Here is an 18,517-nt window from a genome sequence, read left to right as displayed (position 1 = left end):
ATTGGGCGGATCAAGACCCAACCCGTTTTTTAGCCTATTTGAACCCAACCCATTTGAGCCCAAACTAAACTTGCGCGGGTCAAGACCCAACCCGATTTCTATTTCAACCCATTTTAATATCTTCAATTTCAACCCAACCTGCCCATTTGACGCCCCTAATAATTACTTCTTCTTTCTTTTTTGGTTTCTCATCTAAAATTTGATTTTGGTATTGGATCCTGATTAGTTTGAATTCGCATCGTATAACGCCTAATATCTATAAAGACGGCAAGTGTTTTCTAACAAAATCTTTTTTCATACCCAAGATTTCAACTGGAGACCTCTGGTTATATTTGAAGTGATTCTATTCATCCTACTACAATCCTTGTCAGTGAGTCCAACGACTCTTGAACTCCATTGACTCAAGCAGCCACCAAAATCAAAACAAATTAAAAGTCCCAAAATAGTCCATCATTTTTGGATTAAGACTCAAAGTCATCCTTGAGTTTTCACATGGAGCACTAATAGTCCCTCATGTTTGCAATATTGGTGCACTTTTGGTCCTCCCCTAAATTGTTGCCTATTTATTAACATTAATTTTGTCCACAATTTTATGTAAGGAATGTCCAATCGTCTTTTTATATATTTAGTAGAAATAATAACTCTATGTGAGAGAAGGTGAGAAGAAGCACACCTTGTTCTGCTCAGTGAAAATATTATTGCAGCTAAGCTAAGAACATCTTAACATATGACGTTGCAAGAAAAGAAATGTACTATTGCACGTGAAATCGTCGTGATGAACATTTTGACTTTACTTGCAATATGATTTCTACTAAACAAAACAAGAGGAAGAGATTTTGGAGGAGGACCAAAAGTGCATCAATATTGCAAACATAAGGGACTATTAATGCTCCATGTGAAAATTCAAGGATGACTTTGAATCTTAACCCAAAGATGAGGGACTATTTTGGGCCTTTTTCTCTTAAAAACTCACTACCTTTACTTTCTTCAATATATATATTTTCCTCCATTGTCCTTATATTTAGTTACTTCCCTAGAGTAGTTTTTTGTATTAGAAATGTCCAAGTAAATCATCAGTAATTAGCTTATTATATGTATAATACACTTAAATTTTCGATTTTTAGAGATGTAATATGTAGTGGGGGCTAAGGACTATAGAGTAATAACATGAAATATCCATACACATAATTTTCTCAGCAAAAAATTACATGTTTTTTTTTTATTTTAGTTTCTTTACATTATTGGAGTTGATTTAGACAAATACTATAAATTCCTTAAACTAATTACTCTTAGCCCTAAACCCAACTAGCACAATTTTGAATGGGAAACTTAGGTGAATGCACGTTCCGGTTCTGAAAAGTAAAAAATATTTATTTTATGCAGACAATGCTTATTTTTTAAAAAAATTAAGGTGTTTTTGAGTAGTAATAGAAGCTATCATTCATGAGCTAAAACAAGAGCCTGATGCGCTCAAGCCTTGGCTAATGCCGCCTAGCCTCGTCCAACGTTGCCTGTCCAATGCGCGCAGGCCTTGGTTGATGTCTCCAAGCCTATGCATGTGGGACGCTCGTGCTGCCTATGTAGATCTGTATGCCTCTCTATATGTCACTTGGCTTTAGGATCACACCCGACATCCCAAAAAACTTATGATAGTGACATTGCTATTGGGCCTTTGACATGTCATTAGGCATGAGAAATGAAATCAACGTCACAGAAAAACACTTATTTTTCTAACACTTAATGGTTTTTTTTCCTTCCAAGGAACTAAGCAATACATAAACCTCGCTTTTCAAAAGTTAGAAATGATTGCCAAGTTTCATGGAAAAAGAAGTGCAGACATGCAAAAACTCCAAGAGAGTGAAGTTTCCACCTGCTAAAAAACTTAACATTTGGTCACACAAAGTACAACTCTGGACGAAAAATCAAACATACCTCGATTTTTAAGTAGTACAATGAGTGAGTCTATCTTCAACTTCTCATAAATTATCAAGCAGTGTAAATTGCACTGACATCAGAAATAGAATGGGCATACAATCTTAGACTCGGCAATACAGCTTTTACGTGATGGAAAAGAGAAGTCATAGGACGACAGCAAGTACACTCTTGAAAGATGATAAGCTATGACAAACTTATCCACGCAATTCAATGTTAGACATTGTGATATCTCCTTGGCTTACCAATTTTTGCTTCTTTCTAAAGTTTTGCACGGCCAACTTCTCATGCTGCTGAAATGTCTAATCGAACTATCCTTACTGGTTTCACAACTTTGTACTTCGAATAAGAATATGATCCAGAACTCTCACCTACAAAAGCACCAAACATCTAAGTTAGAAAACCATACTACAGGAATACACACTCCTGATAATTACTTCCGTTAGGTTCTAAGTATTGCTTAAAGCAAGAAAGAAGTCAACTAATAGGAGGAGACCACCAGCGGTCGGGTAAACTCTGCAATCATTTTCTTTCTTTCTTTTTCTTTAAGAAGACATTTATTCATGAGCATCCAGACAATGCAAAAACAACCCTACTTGAGTAGAACCTTATGACAACAAAGTCTATAAACAGCAAGAAGAAGCATGTAGGTTAATAAGGATTTGACGACATGACATTTTCTGCTGAGTGTTACTGATCAAACTAACAAGGAATTAAACTTTGGTATCAACAGTTTCAGATGAGGAGACATTATAATGAGGAGACCTACCCATTCCATTGGCACTGGTGTACGGGATGCTTTCACTCAAAATGGAACATGGCAATACTGCTGACACTCAATAAGCTGTTCGGTACTTTGATCTCTCAAGCAACCACTCAACAGGAAGTTGATGGAATGATGAGATGTTTCTATTACTTCTTGACTTGAGAAAGTATTCATGACTGATCTTTCATCAACAATACTTCTTACTTCTTGCATTGAGGATTTCTTAAACATATCACGCGCCAAGAGCTTAGACACAACAATGGTGCACTCCTGCACATGAGATTGATCATTAAATTCCGAAAATATTGTACCTTGTTTATGAAGAACTTGTCAAACTAAAATAGAGAAACTTTTCCTTTTTCATTAATTTAATATATATAAATGAAACCTTTTGATTTATAAATAGAAAGTAAAATTAAGTTTTCTGTAGCCACTCTAGACAGCTATATTTTCTCATGTATGTTCAACTACAACAGCACTTATTTGTGCGTTTCTGATAACATAAATGCTTGAGTTGCACTTAGAGTGGTGGAAAGATTGTCAAAGATCACCTTCCACAACAATTCTTCTACTCCTTTTCCACTGGCCAGTACTGATGTAAAAATGGTCAAAATAGTCAAGGTTCAGCTTACTAGAGAACTTCAATTCCTTATATTCCTTGGATTTTAGAGAAGAACATGCAGGTCTTTCATAGGAACAGACCGAAAATATTTCAAGTTTAACTCACAAATAAGGGTCCTAGTTCATGATCAATGTACAACATTATAACCTATCAATCAAATAGATGAGAAAAGCAATATCTGATATGCAACACTTACAAAAGAAAGCAAGGGGGAAGCTGAAAGCCCAGATGAGAAATGCAGGTGACAGACACCAGAAAGGTTGTAAAAGCAAACTATAGACCAACTAGTCCCCATGCAGTTACTGACCTTTCAGAAAGCATACTCTCATAGTCTTCATATCATCTATTTCTAGATAGCCATGATTGGTGGTACAGGGAGGCCAAATTGTGTCTTCACAGACATCTTTTATGCATGTGGCATAACCTCCAACAGTAATCCAATCAAAAGGATTATTGCTTCCACTACAGATTCTGGAAAACTCTTCAGCTTTTCTCAATAGCTGATGCTTTGCATAACTGACCATGGTTTTCTGAAACAAATTGTACTATAAGCAGGATGGCTCTCACAACAAAAAGACCACATCTCAAATATGGATATACAAGCTGTGGCTGAGTACACCGGGTATGTTTCTTAGTAATTTACCGCAGTTTTGATGTCACTCCGACAATAATGTCGGACATCAATTAATCCACATGCAAAAGAGAAGCATAATCAGTGTCTTGCAAAGTTAGTCTACCTAAGTACAATTCACTAATATGGTCAGAGCATAAAGGGATGCATCTCTTATTCAAATTCTCGTGTATAGCACCCATTCCTGGAACCCACTTACTTCGATCAAACGGATCCAAATTAAGAAGATTCTGAAGTAACCTAATTCGGTAGACAATAGTATCTCTTCTGTCACAAAAATGAGCAGCACAACAGTAAGAGGGCTCATCAGAAGCTAATCTAATCAATGTCATCCCCAGAGAACCATCCACGGGATTTGGATCAATGAGATCATTATCTCCCATCATTTTGACTTCCCTTTCTGTGGGAAAATACATTTCTTCGACCCCATCAACATCAGAAACTTTCAGATCCTTGGTGTAATGTCTGATTGCTTCTTTCTTTGAGGACTCATGCTTCTCTGCTAAAGTCAAGATGCACGAGAATCTTAAATGATAAGATACTATAATCTTCAACTTTCTGAAGTTGTGGCAGCAGCAAAAGAAATCAAGCCACCTTCTCCCAATACCAGCATACCACTTGATGATATCAGCATCTTCAAGAACCATAAGTAAACTAATTGGCCTAGGACGGCCCATATGATTTGTAAATCCAATCAGTTTGACTGCCTTCTTAACAATTTCTAAGGGCGCCTCAACTTTTATGCATAATTTTGTCAGATCTGCCACCGTTTGATCAGAGTATTTCCGCTCCTCTTCTTCCTCTGCTATCTTTACTTGTTCCTCTAACATCCTTTTTGCTTTGATGGGATTTAAGTACCTGTCAACTTGCTCTTGAAAGTTGTCATAAGCATCTACGAGTTCAAGGGGCAGTTGATCTCTGATCCTTTTCAAAGAAAGGAAGTCACCAGCTGAGAGCATCCGGTGCCATTCCCAACGATCATCGACAGATTCCAAAAAGTCTTGCATTACCTCTTCAGCCCAAGAATCAAAGATTTGGTTGACTTCGCTCTCAATCTGGAAATCAGTTTTGAAACCATTGGCCCGCTTCATTTTCTTAAATACATGACTGAATATCTTCATTCCCAATTTCTTCCTATTACTCTCTTTAGCATTTCTCAACTCCAAAGCTCTAACTTCTTTCTGCCGGAGGTACTTCTTCCTCGCCCTAATCGCCTTTTGTGACATTGGTGGGTGCAAGATAGACGGCTTTACTGCCTGAAGCTCCATCCCCAAAAATTCTATCTTCTCAGAAGTAGCGCTATGAATAACAGTTTTAACCTTATCAATACCGAATTCCATATCTTTCTCAAGAATCTGCACAAGTCTACTCTTCAAATCCAAAGTCATCATCTTTGTCCCCGACGTGATAACCAATATCTCATCCAAATACCTAACTGCATATATCTTCAACGGCTTATAGAAAGCATTCCTCTGATATCCCTCAGCAAGGTCATTAGCATCAACTCTCGGATTCTCCCGACTCGTTTTAAGCCTTAGTTCTTGAATCTCCTTATCGAAACTATTAAAGTAAATGTTAATCAAAATTGAACTCAACCCACATTCTTGAGGAAACCCTCTACCTAAACAACAACCACCCAATTGAATACTCATTATTTCAGACTCAAATAACACTTTTATCAAACCAATCAATGCCTCATCACTAATTTTCTCTTCCATAACCCTACACAGTCTATCAACATGCTTATTTTCAAACTTTGCAGTATTCAAACAAACAGTAAACCACCAACTGGGGTTCTCAACAGAGTTCTTAAGGTAACGAATAGCGGTATGTCTTCCCATATTAACACGTCCACCATAACAAAATGTCACAAATCTATCATCATATATAGATTCAAGAATCATTCTTATAGCTTCAATAACTACTTTAAGCTTCAAATTAGGAAGCACAAGTGGTTTACCTTTAACTGAAGATGGAGGGATAGTAAAGCCGCAAACTTTGACATCAAATTGGTTTGTAGAGAGGTGAAAGGAGAGTTCTTGAAGTGAGAAAAAATGAGTTGAGACAGAATCAAGAGTGAGGGTATTCTTGTCATTTGGTTTGAGATTGTGGCAAGCTGTGAGGAGGAAAGAGGGTAAAGCGACAACGTTTTGGAGGAGGTTGTGAAACTTGCCATGGTGATACTGGGAGAAAACGAGGTCCTTGATGTCTGATTGAGAAAGGATTTTTGTGGGGTTTTGGTAAAAGGGGGAAGATGAAGAAGAAAGGGTTGAAAAGTGAAGTTTTGGAAGTGAGAAAAGTGTAATCTTGGAAGTAAAGTGCAGTGTGGTTCTTCTGAGCATTTTCAGTTCTAATTTGAGGTTTGCTGCTGTAAATCGCCTCCGAGTGAAGAGGAACTGGTATTGTTGCTTGATGAATTGGACAAAAACGGAGATGGATGTATTAGTCTAGAGAATTTTGAAACTATCAGCTCGGCGCTTGAGCAGCTGCCGCCGTCGCCGTCGCCGGCGGCGGAAGATGCAGGTGAGATGAGAGATGAGTTTGATTTCTCCAACTAGAATCACGACGGGAAAATCACCGGCGACGAAATGTTCTATGTGCGGAAAAAATTTAAAAGTTAATTACTTTTAGCCTTTTATTTTTGTTTCTCTTCCCTCTTCTCCCAAAATATTTTATTTCTTTACTTTATTAAACGTTTTTTTTAAATCCTACTCGTAGAGGATCCACATGTAACCATCGATATTTTAAAAGATTGTGAGCAACATACATAGCTGTCAAAGGAACATTGTATTTTCAATGTGTGAATGATGGAGGATTAGTTGGTTTCATCCAAATATTATCAGCTTGAATGCTGTAGATGTTTTAAAGGAACTTCTAATCACTCTCATACACATTTAAATCTAGATGTTTACTAAACCTTTTTGCTTGGAGATGTAAATAGCTTAGTAGATCTTTTAGATTTTGGAATTTGCATATCAAAGAGAATCTAATGTGAGGGACATAAACGGTTGACATTTTGTAGCCTCACAAGCATCAAACTCTGAACGAAATTCCAGCATGATTGATATCTTCAAGCAAACAACGTAACCTTCTTCACTGCCTTTATATATAGTGAGGGAGAAGAACTTTGTAAGGTATGACTAATTCATAACACCTTACCAGTCATGGAAAGTGTCTAAGGCCGGTCCGGATCGATCATAAATGACAGAATTCTCATGCTATTTTTCTCCGACTCATAAAAAATATCACCATGTGCGTGTTGGATCCTCCGAAAATTCGAACAAATAGATGAATATCATGAGTGCTCAAAGAGCTGCAAGGTGGAATGTGAAAGACAAAAGAGGCCATTGGCGCATACTTCTCAATATACTAGGATGCCCCATGCTTGAAATGAGTTCCACCAAAGTTGATCTTTCTCATGCACCCAATTTTGTCCACCTTTCACCTCTGCAAGACACTATCCTTCACATTGCTGTCCCAGCTATCATGAACAATTAGTATATTTTTTCATAAGCTATCATGTAGTGTATGTTGAAACATACCAGCGTCCTTACTAGTAAAAAAGGGGCTCTTCGACCAAGAAGGCATTCTGGTAGGAAGGCCGACCACTACATAAGTCGCCATCCGTCCAGGAGAGAAGCACCTTTCACCTCTGCAAGACACTATCCTTCACATTGCTGTCCCAGCTATCATGAACAATTAGTATATTTTTTCATAAGCTATCATGTAGTGTATGTTGAAACATACCAACCAGGGCCGGCTCTATACTTGGGAAAATAAGGCTTTTGCCTTAGGCCCCAAAATTTTGAGGGCCTCAAATTTTTGTCAAAAATAAATTATGTGTTAAAAATTTTAAAGAAAAAATTGATTATTTATGATAAAAAGTATATTTTTAAAAAATATATATTATTTTATCCACTTTAATATTTTTGTACTTTGTTAAAAATAAGAATTAATAGTGAAAAGTGTTGAACAAAGTGAATTACAAATTCTTTTTTATTTCGTTTTAAATTTTAGTTTCAAGCATTTCTACAAGCATATTAAAATGAGGTATACCAAGTCATCAACTTCTTGAGTCAAATTCTATGATTCTAATTCTTATCTTTATTTAATATTTGTCTAACTTATTACTTATAGAATTATGTTAATAATTCATATAATAATTGCCTCGCTGAGAGGATATTTTTCAATGTTGAGTTGATAAAATCTTACTTAAAACTAATAACTGAAAAAATAATATTAAATACTAATAATTTTCATTTAAATAGTGTAAGAAAAATAAATTTTGAATAAATACGTATATGAAGTTTGTTTATATTTTAGGCCTCAAATTAAAATTTCGCTTTAGGCCCCTAATTACGTTACAAATTAAAATTTCGCTTTAGGCCCCTAATTATGTTAAGCCGCCCCTGATACCAACATGGTAGTTTTAGTTTTGCATAGTAATAGTGAGATGTAAATCTCACACCTCATAATGAGTCAATTTCACTAGGCCTAAAATGAATCCCCTTTGATTTCAAATTCATGACGAAACGAAACACGTTTGTGAGCAATCTTGATTTGTGTCGTACATGATTTTTTCTCCAACAATCGTGAAAATAATCAAAGATGAAATCATAATTACACGATTGTGTGGCATTAGCTTCATCGTCACTACCATTGACAAGTACTTTATGAAAAATTTCAAGAAGGTGAGGGGGGTCTTTCTCAATTATCACATTTTCTTTCATTTTGATGTCCTCTTGCTTATCGTAAAACATTTGGAACAATAGCTTTTCTAAAAATATATTATTATCATACTATACAATGTACCTCCCCTAAAATAATCAATAAGTAAATAATACTTACTAGTATTATAATAAAGACATCACTTCATCATGTATAAAAATAAAATTACTTTCAAATAGTAAATAAAATATGATAATTTTGAGGCATATTACAAAAACATGAAGACCAATGATAAGTGAAATTGTAAATTTTTTTGCTATGTATTTTTAAAAGAAATGTTACGTAATATATGATCACCCTCACAGTGTTACTAAATAGTAAATATGCGATACTACAACTTGTTATTTGAGTTACTCTCAATCTTCTTATTTATATAGATTAAAAAATTATTAAGTATCATTAATTTATTCAAGAATTATGAGGGTCAATAATGTTAATTAAAGAATTTAACACATAATTTGTGTAAGATCGGTTAGGCGAGCCCCAAACGTTGGGCATGCTTAGGGCGTACAATTGGGTGCTTAGGACGTAAGTTTTACAAAAGTAAGCCTCACACTTGAGTTTCAAGACGTTTTGTTAGAACCCCGCTCCGAACCCAACAACATCTTTTAAAACACCGATTGATATAACATTGGTTGAAGTATTTTCAAATCAATTAACAAACATGAATTGTTACTCTCAAAAATAATAATTCGAAGTACAGAAAATATCATAAGAAAACCTAACTTAAAACACATTAAATACGACTCTGCTGGGGATCGAACCCAGAATCTCTGGTTTCGTAGACCAGCGCCTTATCCATTGGGCCAGAGTCATTCTGGTATTAATGGTGAAACTAAATGAATTAAATTATATAATAAGTACTTCAAGTATATCAATTATTTGTGATAACTAACATTCTATTTGGATCGGATGATTGATATATTTTCATAATGTATTGTATTATACAGTACTATGTTATTTTAATATATATATATAATATTTGAATAAAATATATTATTATTATTTTGTCGATACCAAATATCACACATCAACAATTTGAAGGATAAACCAACAAGAAAAATATAGTACGAAAAAAGTAGGGTAAAAGATACGATAGGATTATTAAATAATAAGTAAAGAAAAATTAAGATAGCAACGGGACCACACAAAATCTATCGTTACACAAAATGAAAGTTTTCTTTATTACCTAACGATGTAGTGGTAAGGTCTGTGTACGCATGACCCTCTTTAGACACCATTTGTGGAATTCCACTGAGTATGTTGTTGTTGATAATGATATATTTAATGATATGATAATGAAATTTAAGTAACAATCAAAAACAAATATATACAACCACAAATATAGAAAGCTTAATTTCTCCAGAATTATTTATTTAATATTTTCACATATATAAAATTACATTAAATTTATCGTTGTTGTAATATTTGCTAGTGGCACTTTGTTTTTTTTGGGTAATTGTGTTACCTCCTCTTCTTCTCAGAAATTTCTGTTGCTAGCCAGTTCTTGGTTCCTAATTGTATTTACTATAACCTATCAACTTGCTTTTATGTTTCCAAAGGGGGCTCGAGCTCTTGTTAAACCCTCTCTTTTGCCCTTTATTGCTTAAACGAGAGTCTAGTACATTAAACTTTTGTTATATGTGGAGTTCAGAGAATTGGACTTAAACTATATAAAGGTCTATTGCCATTTATTACTTTCGTTATGTTTTTTCTTGAGTTGGGGGTTTATGAATGGAAACAATGTCTCTATCTTCCATGGTAGTTAGGGGCGGAGTTAGGTGAAGGTTCATGGGTTCGAACAAACTCACTAAATTTTCCGTAGATTCAATATTTGTATTCGAAAATTAAATAAACATATATGTATAGTAACTTGTGAACCCCCTAATAATATTGATTGACAACTCAATGGTAAGGAAGGGACGTACATTGAAAAGGCTTTTCAGACTAGTGTTGTGGGTTTGAACCCCGAAAAGGAGAAGCATGTTTTGCGATATTTTTTTCTTCTGTTCTAAAATTTAGAACTCCAAACTCTTAATTCTGACTCTGCCTTATTTATTAATTGGTAGGTGCTAATGTCAATGTATACACTAACCTTTTCCAAACCACGCACATAAATTGCACTGATATGTATAGGGATGGTAATTGTGTGGTGCGGGCTAAGTTTAACCCGCAAAATTTTTAATCCGCCTCGCCTCGCTCCGCATAACAATTTTTTTCATTTCCACCCAGCCCCGCATAATTTTTTTAATATTTTCTTTTTCTAGTTAAGTTTGATACTAAAAATAAAATTCATAAAAATAAATTTATTTTTCATTAAATTGTATTAATTTAATAGGATGGTGACTTAAAATTTTAGTTTTTAGAGGTCAATTGGGAAACATGTCAGAAATTGTGTTATTTTTTATTGAACCATTTTTATTTATTATCTTGAATATTTTAGTAGCTTTAATGAAATTATCTCAATAAATAATGCTCTATCACTCTTATAACATGTAAAAAGTTAAAATTAAGTTTGAACCCACATAAAATCACATATACCCGCAACCCGCCCCGCCTCGCATTAATTTTTAAAAAATTCACTTCAACCCGCCCCACATAACCTTAAACCTGCCCCGTTTCGCATAGCCTTAAACTCACCCCGCCTCGCATCCGCTCTGCTCCATTGTCATCCCTAGATATATGTAGTTATTGGTTTGTATAAGGGATTAAGTTGAAAGATGTAACTCAAGTAATAATCATATAATAACAATGCAAGAAATGTAACATTTACTTTTAAAAAAAATACTGCTGAATTTATCAATCCAATAATTCTTTTGTGTGGGTCATTTTATTCTGCAAGGTTTTTTCCTTTTTGGTGTGTGTGAGGGGGTGAAGAAGAGATGACATGACATGATATTATAGCTCTATAAATTAGAATACATAATTTATAAACGTGTCGTTTGAATTTGATCTTAACTGATATTTATGTCTTCTAATTTTGGATCTACTTAAATATAGATCATAAACGATTAAATCAAACTTCTATAAGGATGAATAAGTAGACATACACATTATATTCTACATAGATATACAAATCAATTTGAGTGTATCTCACACGAAATGCTCACGTAGGGCGCATGTGTCTACCTGTTCAACTTTATACAAGTTTAAGTGTCTACTTATACACACCGAAGATTAAAAGATAAAAATATCATCTCAAATCAAATTAAAAAGTACATTTATGTGTTATGACAAATTAATAACTTTGAGCTATTTCTTCTTCTACTTTTGGTATATATGAGCTATATATTCCTATATATTCCCTCCATTACTATATTGTATTGATAGATTAAAAAGAAAACTAACTTATATACTATTTTTTGCATATTCATAGTTAAATTTTGTGCTTTGTTATGGGTCACTTCAAGAGTGATTATTGAGTACCGAAATTCAATATCATTAATTAGACATCTCAAATTTTTGATAAGGAGTATTTTCTCTCTAATGAATTTTATGTGATGCAGATTTAAATTAATCGAATCAATAAATTTCAACGAATAGTAGATCTTCAAACTCTTTTTTTTTTTTTTATGATTCACCACCAAGTTCTTTTGTGTTATAACAATTAAGCATATTGTAAGGTTCACAAGAAAAAAACATGTATCCAACAAGTAGGACATAAGCCCTCTCTAGACCACTCAAATAATTTTAGAATGTCCTTGTATGTCTAATATAATATTTCCAAGAAATTCTTTGTTATCAATTATCTCTAAAAAGAGTTGAGTGACCATTTTACATCGACACATAAAAAGTGTCTTTTTCTTCAATCTGCTTTTGAGTTCTCAGATTCTTTCCGTTATAACAGTAACAATATAATTTTAAAAATGAAGTCTCAAATAAGATAATGTGTACACAACTTTATATTGTGAAGAGGCTGTTTTCAATTGACTCTAAACTAGAGTAAGATTCTTTAACGATCGTTTGGCTTGAATATAAGTTATGATGAAATTAGTTATGATAAAATTAGTTATGATGAGATAGTTATGTTGGGATCAGTTATGATAAAATTCTTTCTTATTTAGTGTTTGATTTGTTGTATTTAAAATAATAATATGCATTGCATAAATTTTAAGAACAAGTCATTTGATTACAAAAATACCCTTCATTTTATTTAATTTTTATATTTTCTTTGTAAGTTTTAGTTATTCATTCCTAAAAATAGAACTTTCATCTTATTTAGATTGAATTTTTTTGTGTGTGCATTTCTATGATAGTATTGTATGTATAAAATTTTCTTCTTATGTAGCTTAAAAATAGAACTTCCATCTTAAGTTTGTTAAAGTAAAAGAGAATTGATGAGAAATCAAAATATAAATAAACAAAAGAATTAGTCAAATAAATTCATAAATAAAAATTATATTTATATACTGTACTTTTTAATAGAAAAATTATCATAAAAATAAAGAGTAGTGAAGATTGTGAATGTTATTTTACATGGTATTAAAAATAATACAAATATACGTGAATGTGAAAATATGTATAAAAAGGGTTTAAAGGGATGCTTTTGTCATTTACATATTTTATCTCGAGATAAGTTATTTTGGAATTACTATACCACCTAAGGGGAGGAATAACTTATCACAGTACTAATTATTAATTTTGAGATAAGCTATTCTGGACTTATCAACCAAACAATAAATTAAGTGACACTATAATTTAATCCCAAAACTATTTGATATTATCTTTCGCACGAAAAAATCCAAAAAATGTTGAATGAAGTACCTTTTTTCCTTTTTAACATATTATAATATCTTGTTGGTAGGTTGAATTATTAGTTCAATTATTAGGATTGAGGAATATTATAATCATGAATCCGTGAATGATATAGAGGACAATCAAATTGTAGTTTGCAAATATGGTAATTAGTGAGAAGATCAACAAATAATGGTAATAAGTTGATTTCTGAGATAACAATTCGATTAATATGTATTATCTCACAATTTCTTTTATTCTAACTTTTTCTAATAAGGAAAATGATTTTCTGAAATACTCTCTCCGTCTCATTTTATGTGAGGTAGTTTGACTCGGCATGGAGTTTAAGAAAGAAGGGAAGACTTTTAAAACTTGTGGTCCAAAATGAATGATAGAAATTTGTGTTGCTGTAAATCATTTCATTAAGGGTAAAATAGACATTTTATAGTTAAATTGTTATTTAATATAGAAATGTATCATTCTTCATGGGACTGACTAAAAAGGAAAGTAAGTCACACAAATTGAGACAGAGGGAGTAATAATTACTATACAATTAAGTGACCATCTGAAAAATCAATTTCATTCCATCAATAGCAAGTCAATTTGCAATTGCGAGTAGTTTTACCATCACTAATTAGGTTTTTAAATGTAAGAATAAATAAAAGGGTATTTTTTATACATGCACAAATGTTTACCAAAAGGATAGACATATTGAATTAAGAAGTGTTTATTGGTTAGTCTAATCAGCTTATAAGCTTAATCAAATATCTTCATAGTTACTATTACAATTACTGCTAAAATGAGTGTCATTTTAGACCACTTGAGAGATTTTGTAGCGATAATAACATATTCGAGCAATACACTAGTCACTCCTAAGTTCGGTGAGTGGGATATCAACAACCGAGCTTCAATTGAGAGATTCACAGTAATCAGAAGTAGAATCAAAATTTAAAATTTATAAATTCTCAAATTTATAATCAAATTATTTATAATCTATTTTAATTATTAAATTCACGATTAAATATTTATTCGTTTATCTTTATTTCAAGCTTTTAAAAAGCACATTTATATAAAGCCTAGATAAACGGAGATACTTTGTGACTTAGATCAACTCTTGGTAGATGGCATGTTCAACTTCATCTTAAAAAAAAAAAATCAGAATATTTTTTCTAGAAAAAAAATTCCTTAAAGTTTTACACCCAATGTGAACTTCTTTGAGTTCTAATTTAGATGTAACATCGTCTTTATTAAGGTGTGCATTATTTCCGATATGAATTTTTTGGCATGAGTAACTTAAATTTTTATCAATTTTTAATTATACAATGAACGTCAGATAAAAACAAAAAAAATAAACACATGGGATGTGGACAAGTTTATCTCTTTGGATATACTATATGTTATTGCTATGGTGCTTCTTGGAAACATCAGTGTAGCAAGATGAGGTCAAAAGTATACCAATCAACACTCTCAATACAGAGATTGATGTAAATATATTTTTTTAATTTCTTATTCTATTTTTTTTATATTTAGTTTGAGATTTATAATAATAATAAAGTTCAAATGTAAACTTTATAGATTTCTATATTATAACAATTTAAAATAATACACAACTCCCAATTGATCAAAGAATGATACGCACATGTACATATTCTAGTTGTAACACCTGATTTTCTTTTTTAGTTTCCTATTCGATATATAATTTTCACTTTATGAAAACTTCATACAGAGACGAACTCAAAATTTATAATTTATGAGTTTTTATAATGGACTTTTAAATAATATATAACTGGCAATTGATCAAAGAATGATGAACACATGTAAATATTCTAGTCATAAGGCATGATTTTATTTTTTCATTCTTTATTTGATGTCCAGTTTTACTGATCTATTCCCATCAGTGGCGTGGTGGATCTAGGATTTTCATTAAGGGGTGTCAATGGTTGTAATAAAAAAAATTATAACAAGGCTAGTAGGGCATGAACACACAACCTTGTGGATTTTTTTCCAACCCCTTAACCAATAGACTAAACCTTCCACCTGTTTCAAGATGTGTCAATACTTGTATATATATTTATTAAATAAAAATTTATCCTCTATATACAATGTAATTTTCCGGCGAAGGGGTGTCGCTTGATACCCCTTGACCACGGGTGGGTCCGCCCGTGATTCCAACATAGATGGATTAAGAATTTAAAGTTTAAAATTCAATAATATACAACTTCTTGAGTTCTTAGTCAAATATATACAACAACAATAATAACATGTTCAATGTAATTCTACAAGTGATATTTGGAAAGATATATAGGATACATGCAGATCGTATTCCTACTTTTATGGGGTAGAAAGATTATTTCTGATAGACCCTCGACATAACAACGCATTATGAAAAGATGGAATAAGAAGACGTGTTTCCAGAACGAACAAAATAGATGTAGAGAAGGAGGAGTTAGCAAAGTTAGACAAAATTGGAATGGGCATAAGAATATGTATTGATGTACCATATCGGCTAATGCTCCCAGGTTGATGCAATGCATTCCGTCAGTTGACTGAAGACTTGATTATTGGTCTATTGATCGGTCCAGCACGGATTGTAATAGGAGAGGTTATTTTTTGTATGTTTAAAAAATAATATATTTTTCTTTTTTTGACAACTCTTTAATTCTAAATTTTCACACAATTTAATACCATAAAATTAATGACATATTGATAGTTGATACAATATTCTACCTAGCTTTAGCTTAAAATCATAAGATTTTTTTTTAAAAAATAATTAATTTCTTAATTTTCGTGTTAAATTAAAACTAGACAACAAAATTGAAATGGTGAAAATAATTAATAAATTAGAGCTGCTATCTTGTCATGTCTCAACATTTCTGGGGGAAAATATTAGAATTTGATAGCACCATATTTTCTTAATTAAGCATGTCTAAACATGCAATTATTATAAGTATTTTGTGCTGGCCGGAATAGAATTATATATGAAAAGAGCAACAAAAAATGCTTTTTTCTCATCGAATATTTGTTGTCTCGCACTAATTTAATTTATGTACACTATTTTAAAAGGCAAAATCGATCGTTTGATTTGTGGAATACACATCAAAAATCGATGAGAAATTGTTTTAGTTGGTATCAATAACCAACCAATGCTTGGTTGGTTTGTTCTTTAAAAAAAAATATTATTATTTTTAAAAAATGCTAACCAGATTTGGTCGGTTTTCAAATTACACAATTATAAAAAATACCATCTGAAAATCGAGCCTCCGGCTTTAGTGTGATAGATACTTATTTTATCACTAGATCATTGATGCTTCTTAATATTTATACATTTCGAACTCATTTTTTTGCGAAAGAAACTTGCGAATTAGGTCAATTATTTATTAAAATAATGTTGCAAAAATCTACCTAATTAATTCGTCCAAACACTTTTTATTTCTTTTTTTAAAAAAAAGAAAGATAAATCCAATCGATTTTTATCGGTTGATTTTCACCATTTTTTCGTAATGATATTGAATAATGTTGTCAATCAAAATGTAGATTTATTTAAAATTTAAACTAAAATTTTATATAATTTTCAAGCATTTTAGTAACCACTAAATGACAAAAAAAAATAATCATTTTAAAGCAAACTTGCTTATTCCTTTTTCTTTATCAATCTCCTTCCTTCTTTGTTGTTTAGCTAGATAGGAAAGGTTTTTATTATCTTTATTATTGATTCATCTTCAAGGGGACCATATTATAATTTTGGGACCATATTATAAATTATGAAAACGTGAAAACAAAAGTGGTCGAGTTGATTGTGTAGTCGTACACTATCTAGAGGCAGAATCAGGTAGGATCAAAATAATTTATTTAAAATTTCGAATTGTCTTTAATTTTTTTCTGTGTTCACTTCACTTCTTTATATTTTGAATCATCTTATTAATTAAAATGTTGACTCCGTTTTTATTTATATATAATTTAAAATATTTTATATATATATATATAATAAATATCAAATTTTTATTGACTTTCACGTATAGTTACTTTTTCATATTATGACCCTTTTTTTTACTACATCCCTAAATCAAAGCTTATCTAATGTGATTTACTTTTTTACTGTGATTGGTAGATTATCGCACTAAAACAAAATTCATAGTACGCATACATATCAAGGATAGTGACCACAAGTCCCTTATCAACAAAAAGTAATAACAATTGGAAAGAGTTCACTAGAAGTATTCAATTATTGGGAATTGGCTTATATTTAAAAATTACATCAAAAATATTATATATATATATATATATTTATATTCAGTTATTGGATAAAAATTAATATACATTTAATGTCGAATTAAGATCAACTAAGACAGATCAAATTGCCACGACATGAGCATTCTTCTTAGCAAGAATTATTGCAATAGGATTAATGCATTCCTTGTGAAGCATGTGTGCATGTATATCCTATACATTTATCTGTTGTTGATTGGAAGCTGGAAACTGATATTCAAAAGGAAGGATTGCTTGATTATATTATTAATTTTGGAATCGATATATTTTGTGGTAATTGCGTTGAGTATTGCCCAACAAATTGTTTATCAATTACCCAAGAATATAGATATTACAATAATTGATAATTAAAAAAATTTAAAAATGCATAAATTTTTTATTGATTCTCGAAATTCTACAATACCACATAAATGAAATTAGAGGGAGTAACATATATTATTTAACAATTATTATAAATTATAATAATTAATAATTTAAATATTTTTAAAACATGTATAAATTTAGCTGACTCTCGAAATCTATCAATGTCACATAAATTATAAAAGCAAGCAAAAATGAAATGGTATAAATTAATTTTCAAGCATTTCAGTAACCATTAAACGACACAAAAAAATCACTTTAAGCAGACTAATTGCTTATTCCTTTTTTTCTTAATCAATCTCCTTCCTTTTTTGTCGTATAGCTATATAACAATTAGCAAATAACTTTATTGATTCATCCTCGAGGGGGGCCAAATTATAAGAAAATTTTTGAAAACGTGAAAAACAAGGGTGGTCGAGTTAATTGTCTAGTCGTACACGATTTATAGGCAAAATCAGGTAATCAAAGGGATTTATTC

The 18,517-nt window shown here is 31.8% G+C and overlaps 1 protein-coding gene and 1 non-coding gene across 2 annotated transcripts; both read right to left on the bottom strand.

Moving 5' to 3' along the window:
• Window positions 1–1,911: 1,911 nt before the first annotated feature.
• Window positions 1,912–6,586, bottom strand: LOC102587557 (uncharacterized). The gene is made up of 3 exons (XM_006343304.2): window positions 3,628–6,586; window positions 2,702–2,968; window positions 1,912–2,303 (listed from the first exon to the last, which is right to left on the bottom strand). The coding sequence occupies exon 1, from the start codon at window positions 6,291–6,293 to the stop codon at window positions 4,005–4,007; it is 2,289 nt and encodes a 762-aa protein (XP_006343366.1). The 5' UTR covers window positions 6,294–6,586; the 3' UTR covers window positions 1,912–2,303; window positions 2,702–2,968; window positions 3,628–4,004.
• Window positions 6,587–9,422: 2,836 nt separating this feature from the next.
• TRNAR-ACG (transfer RNA arginine (anticodon ACG)) lies at window positions 9,423–9,493 on the bottom strand. The gene has a single exon. It is a non-coding gene; the product is annotated as a tRNA-Arg (tRNA).
• Window positions 9,494–18,517: the final 9,024 nt, after the last annotated feature.

This window comes from Solanum tuberosum, unplaced genomic scaffold, assembly GCF_000226075.1.
Source record: "Solanum tuberosum cultivar DM 1-3 516 R44 unplaced genomic scaffold, SolTub_3.0 scf00039, whole genome shotgun sequence".
Taxonomy (NCBI): domain Eukaryota; kingdom Viridiplantae; phylum Streptophyta; class Magnoliopsida; order Solanales; family Solanaceae; genus Solanum; species Solanum tuberosum.
The sequence above is the reverse complement of the archived record's forward strand: the minus strand, read 5'-3'. Positions and strand labels throughout refer to the sequence as shown.

What these genes read in the sequence shown, in the direction of transcription:
- LOC102587557 (XM_006343304.2), bottom strand. Translation starts at nt 6,293, where the DNA reads ATGCTCAGAAGAACCACACTGCACTTTACTTCCAAGATTACACTTTTC.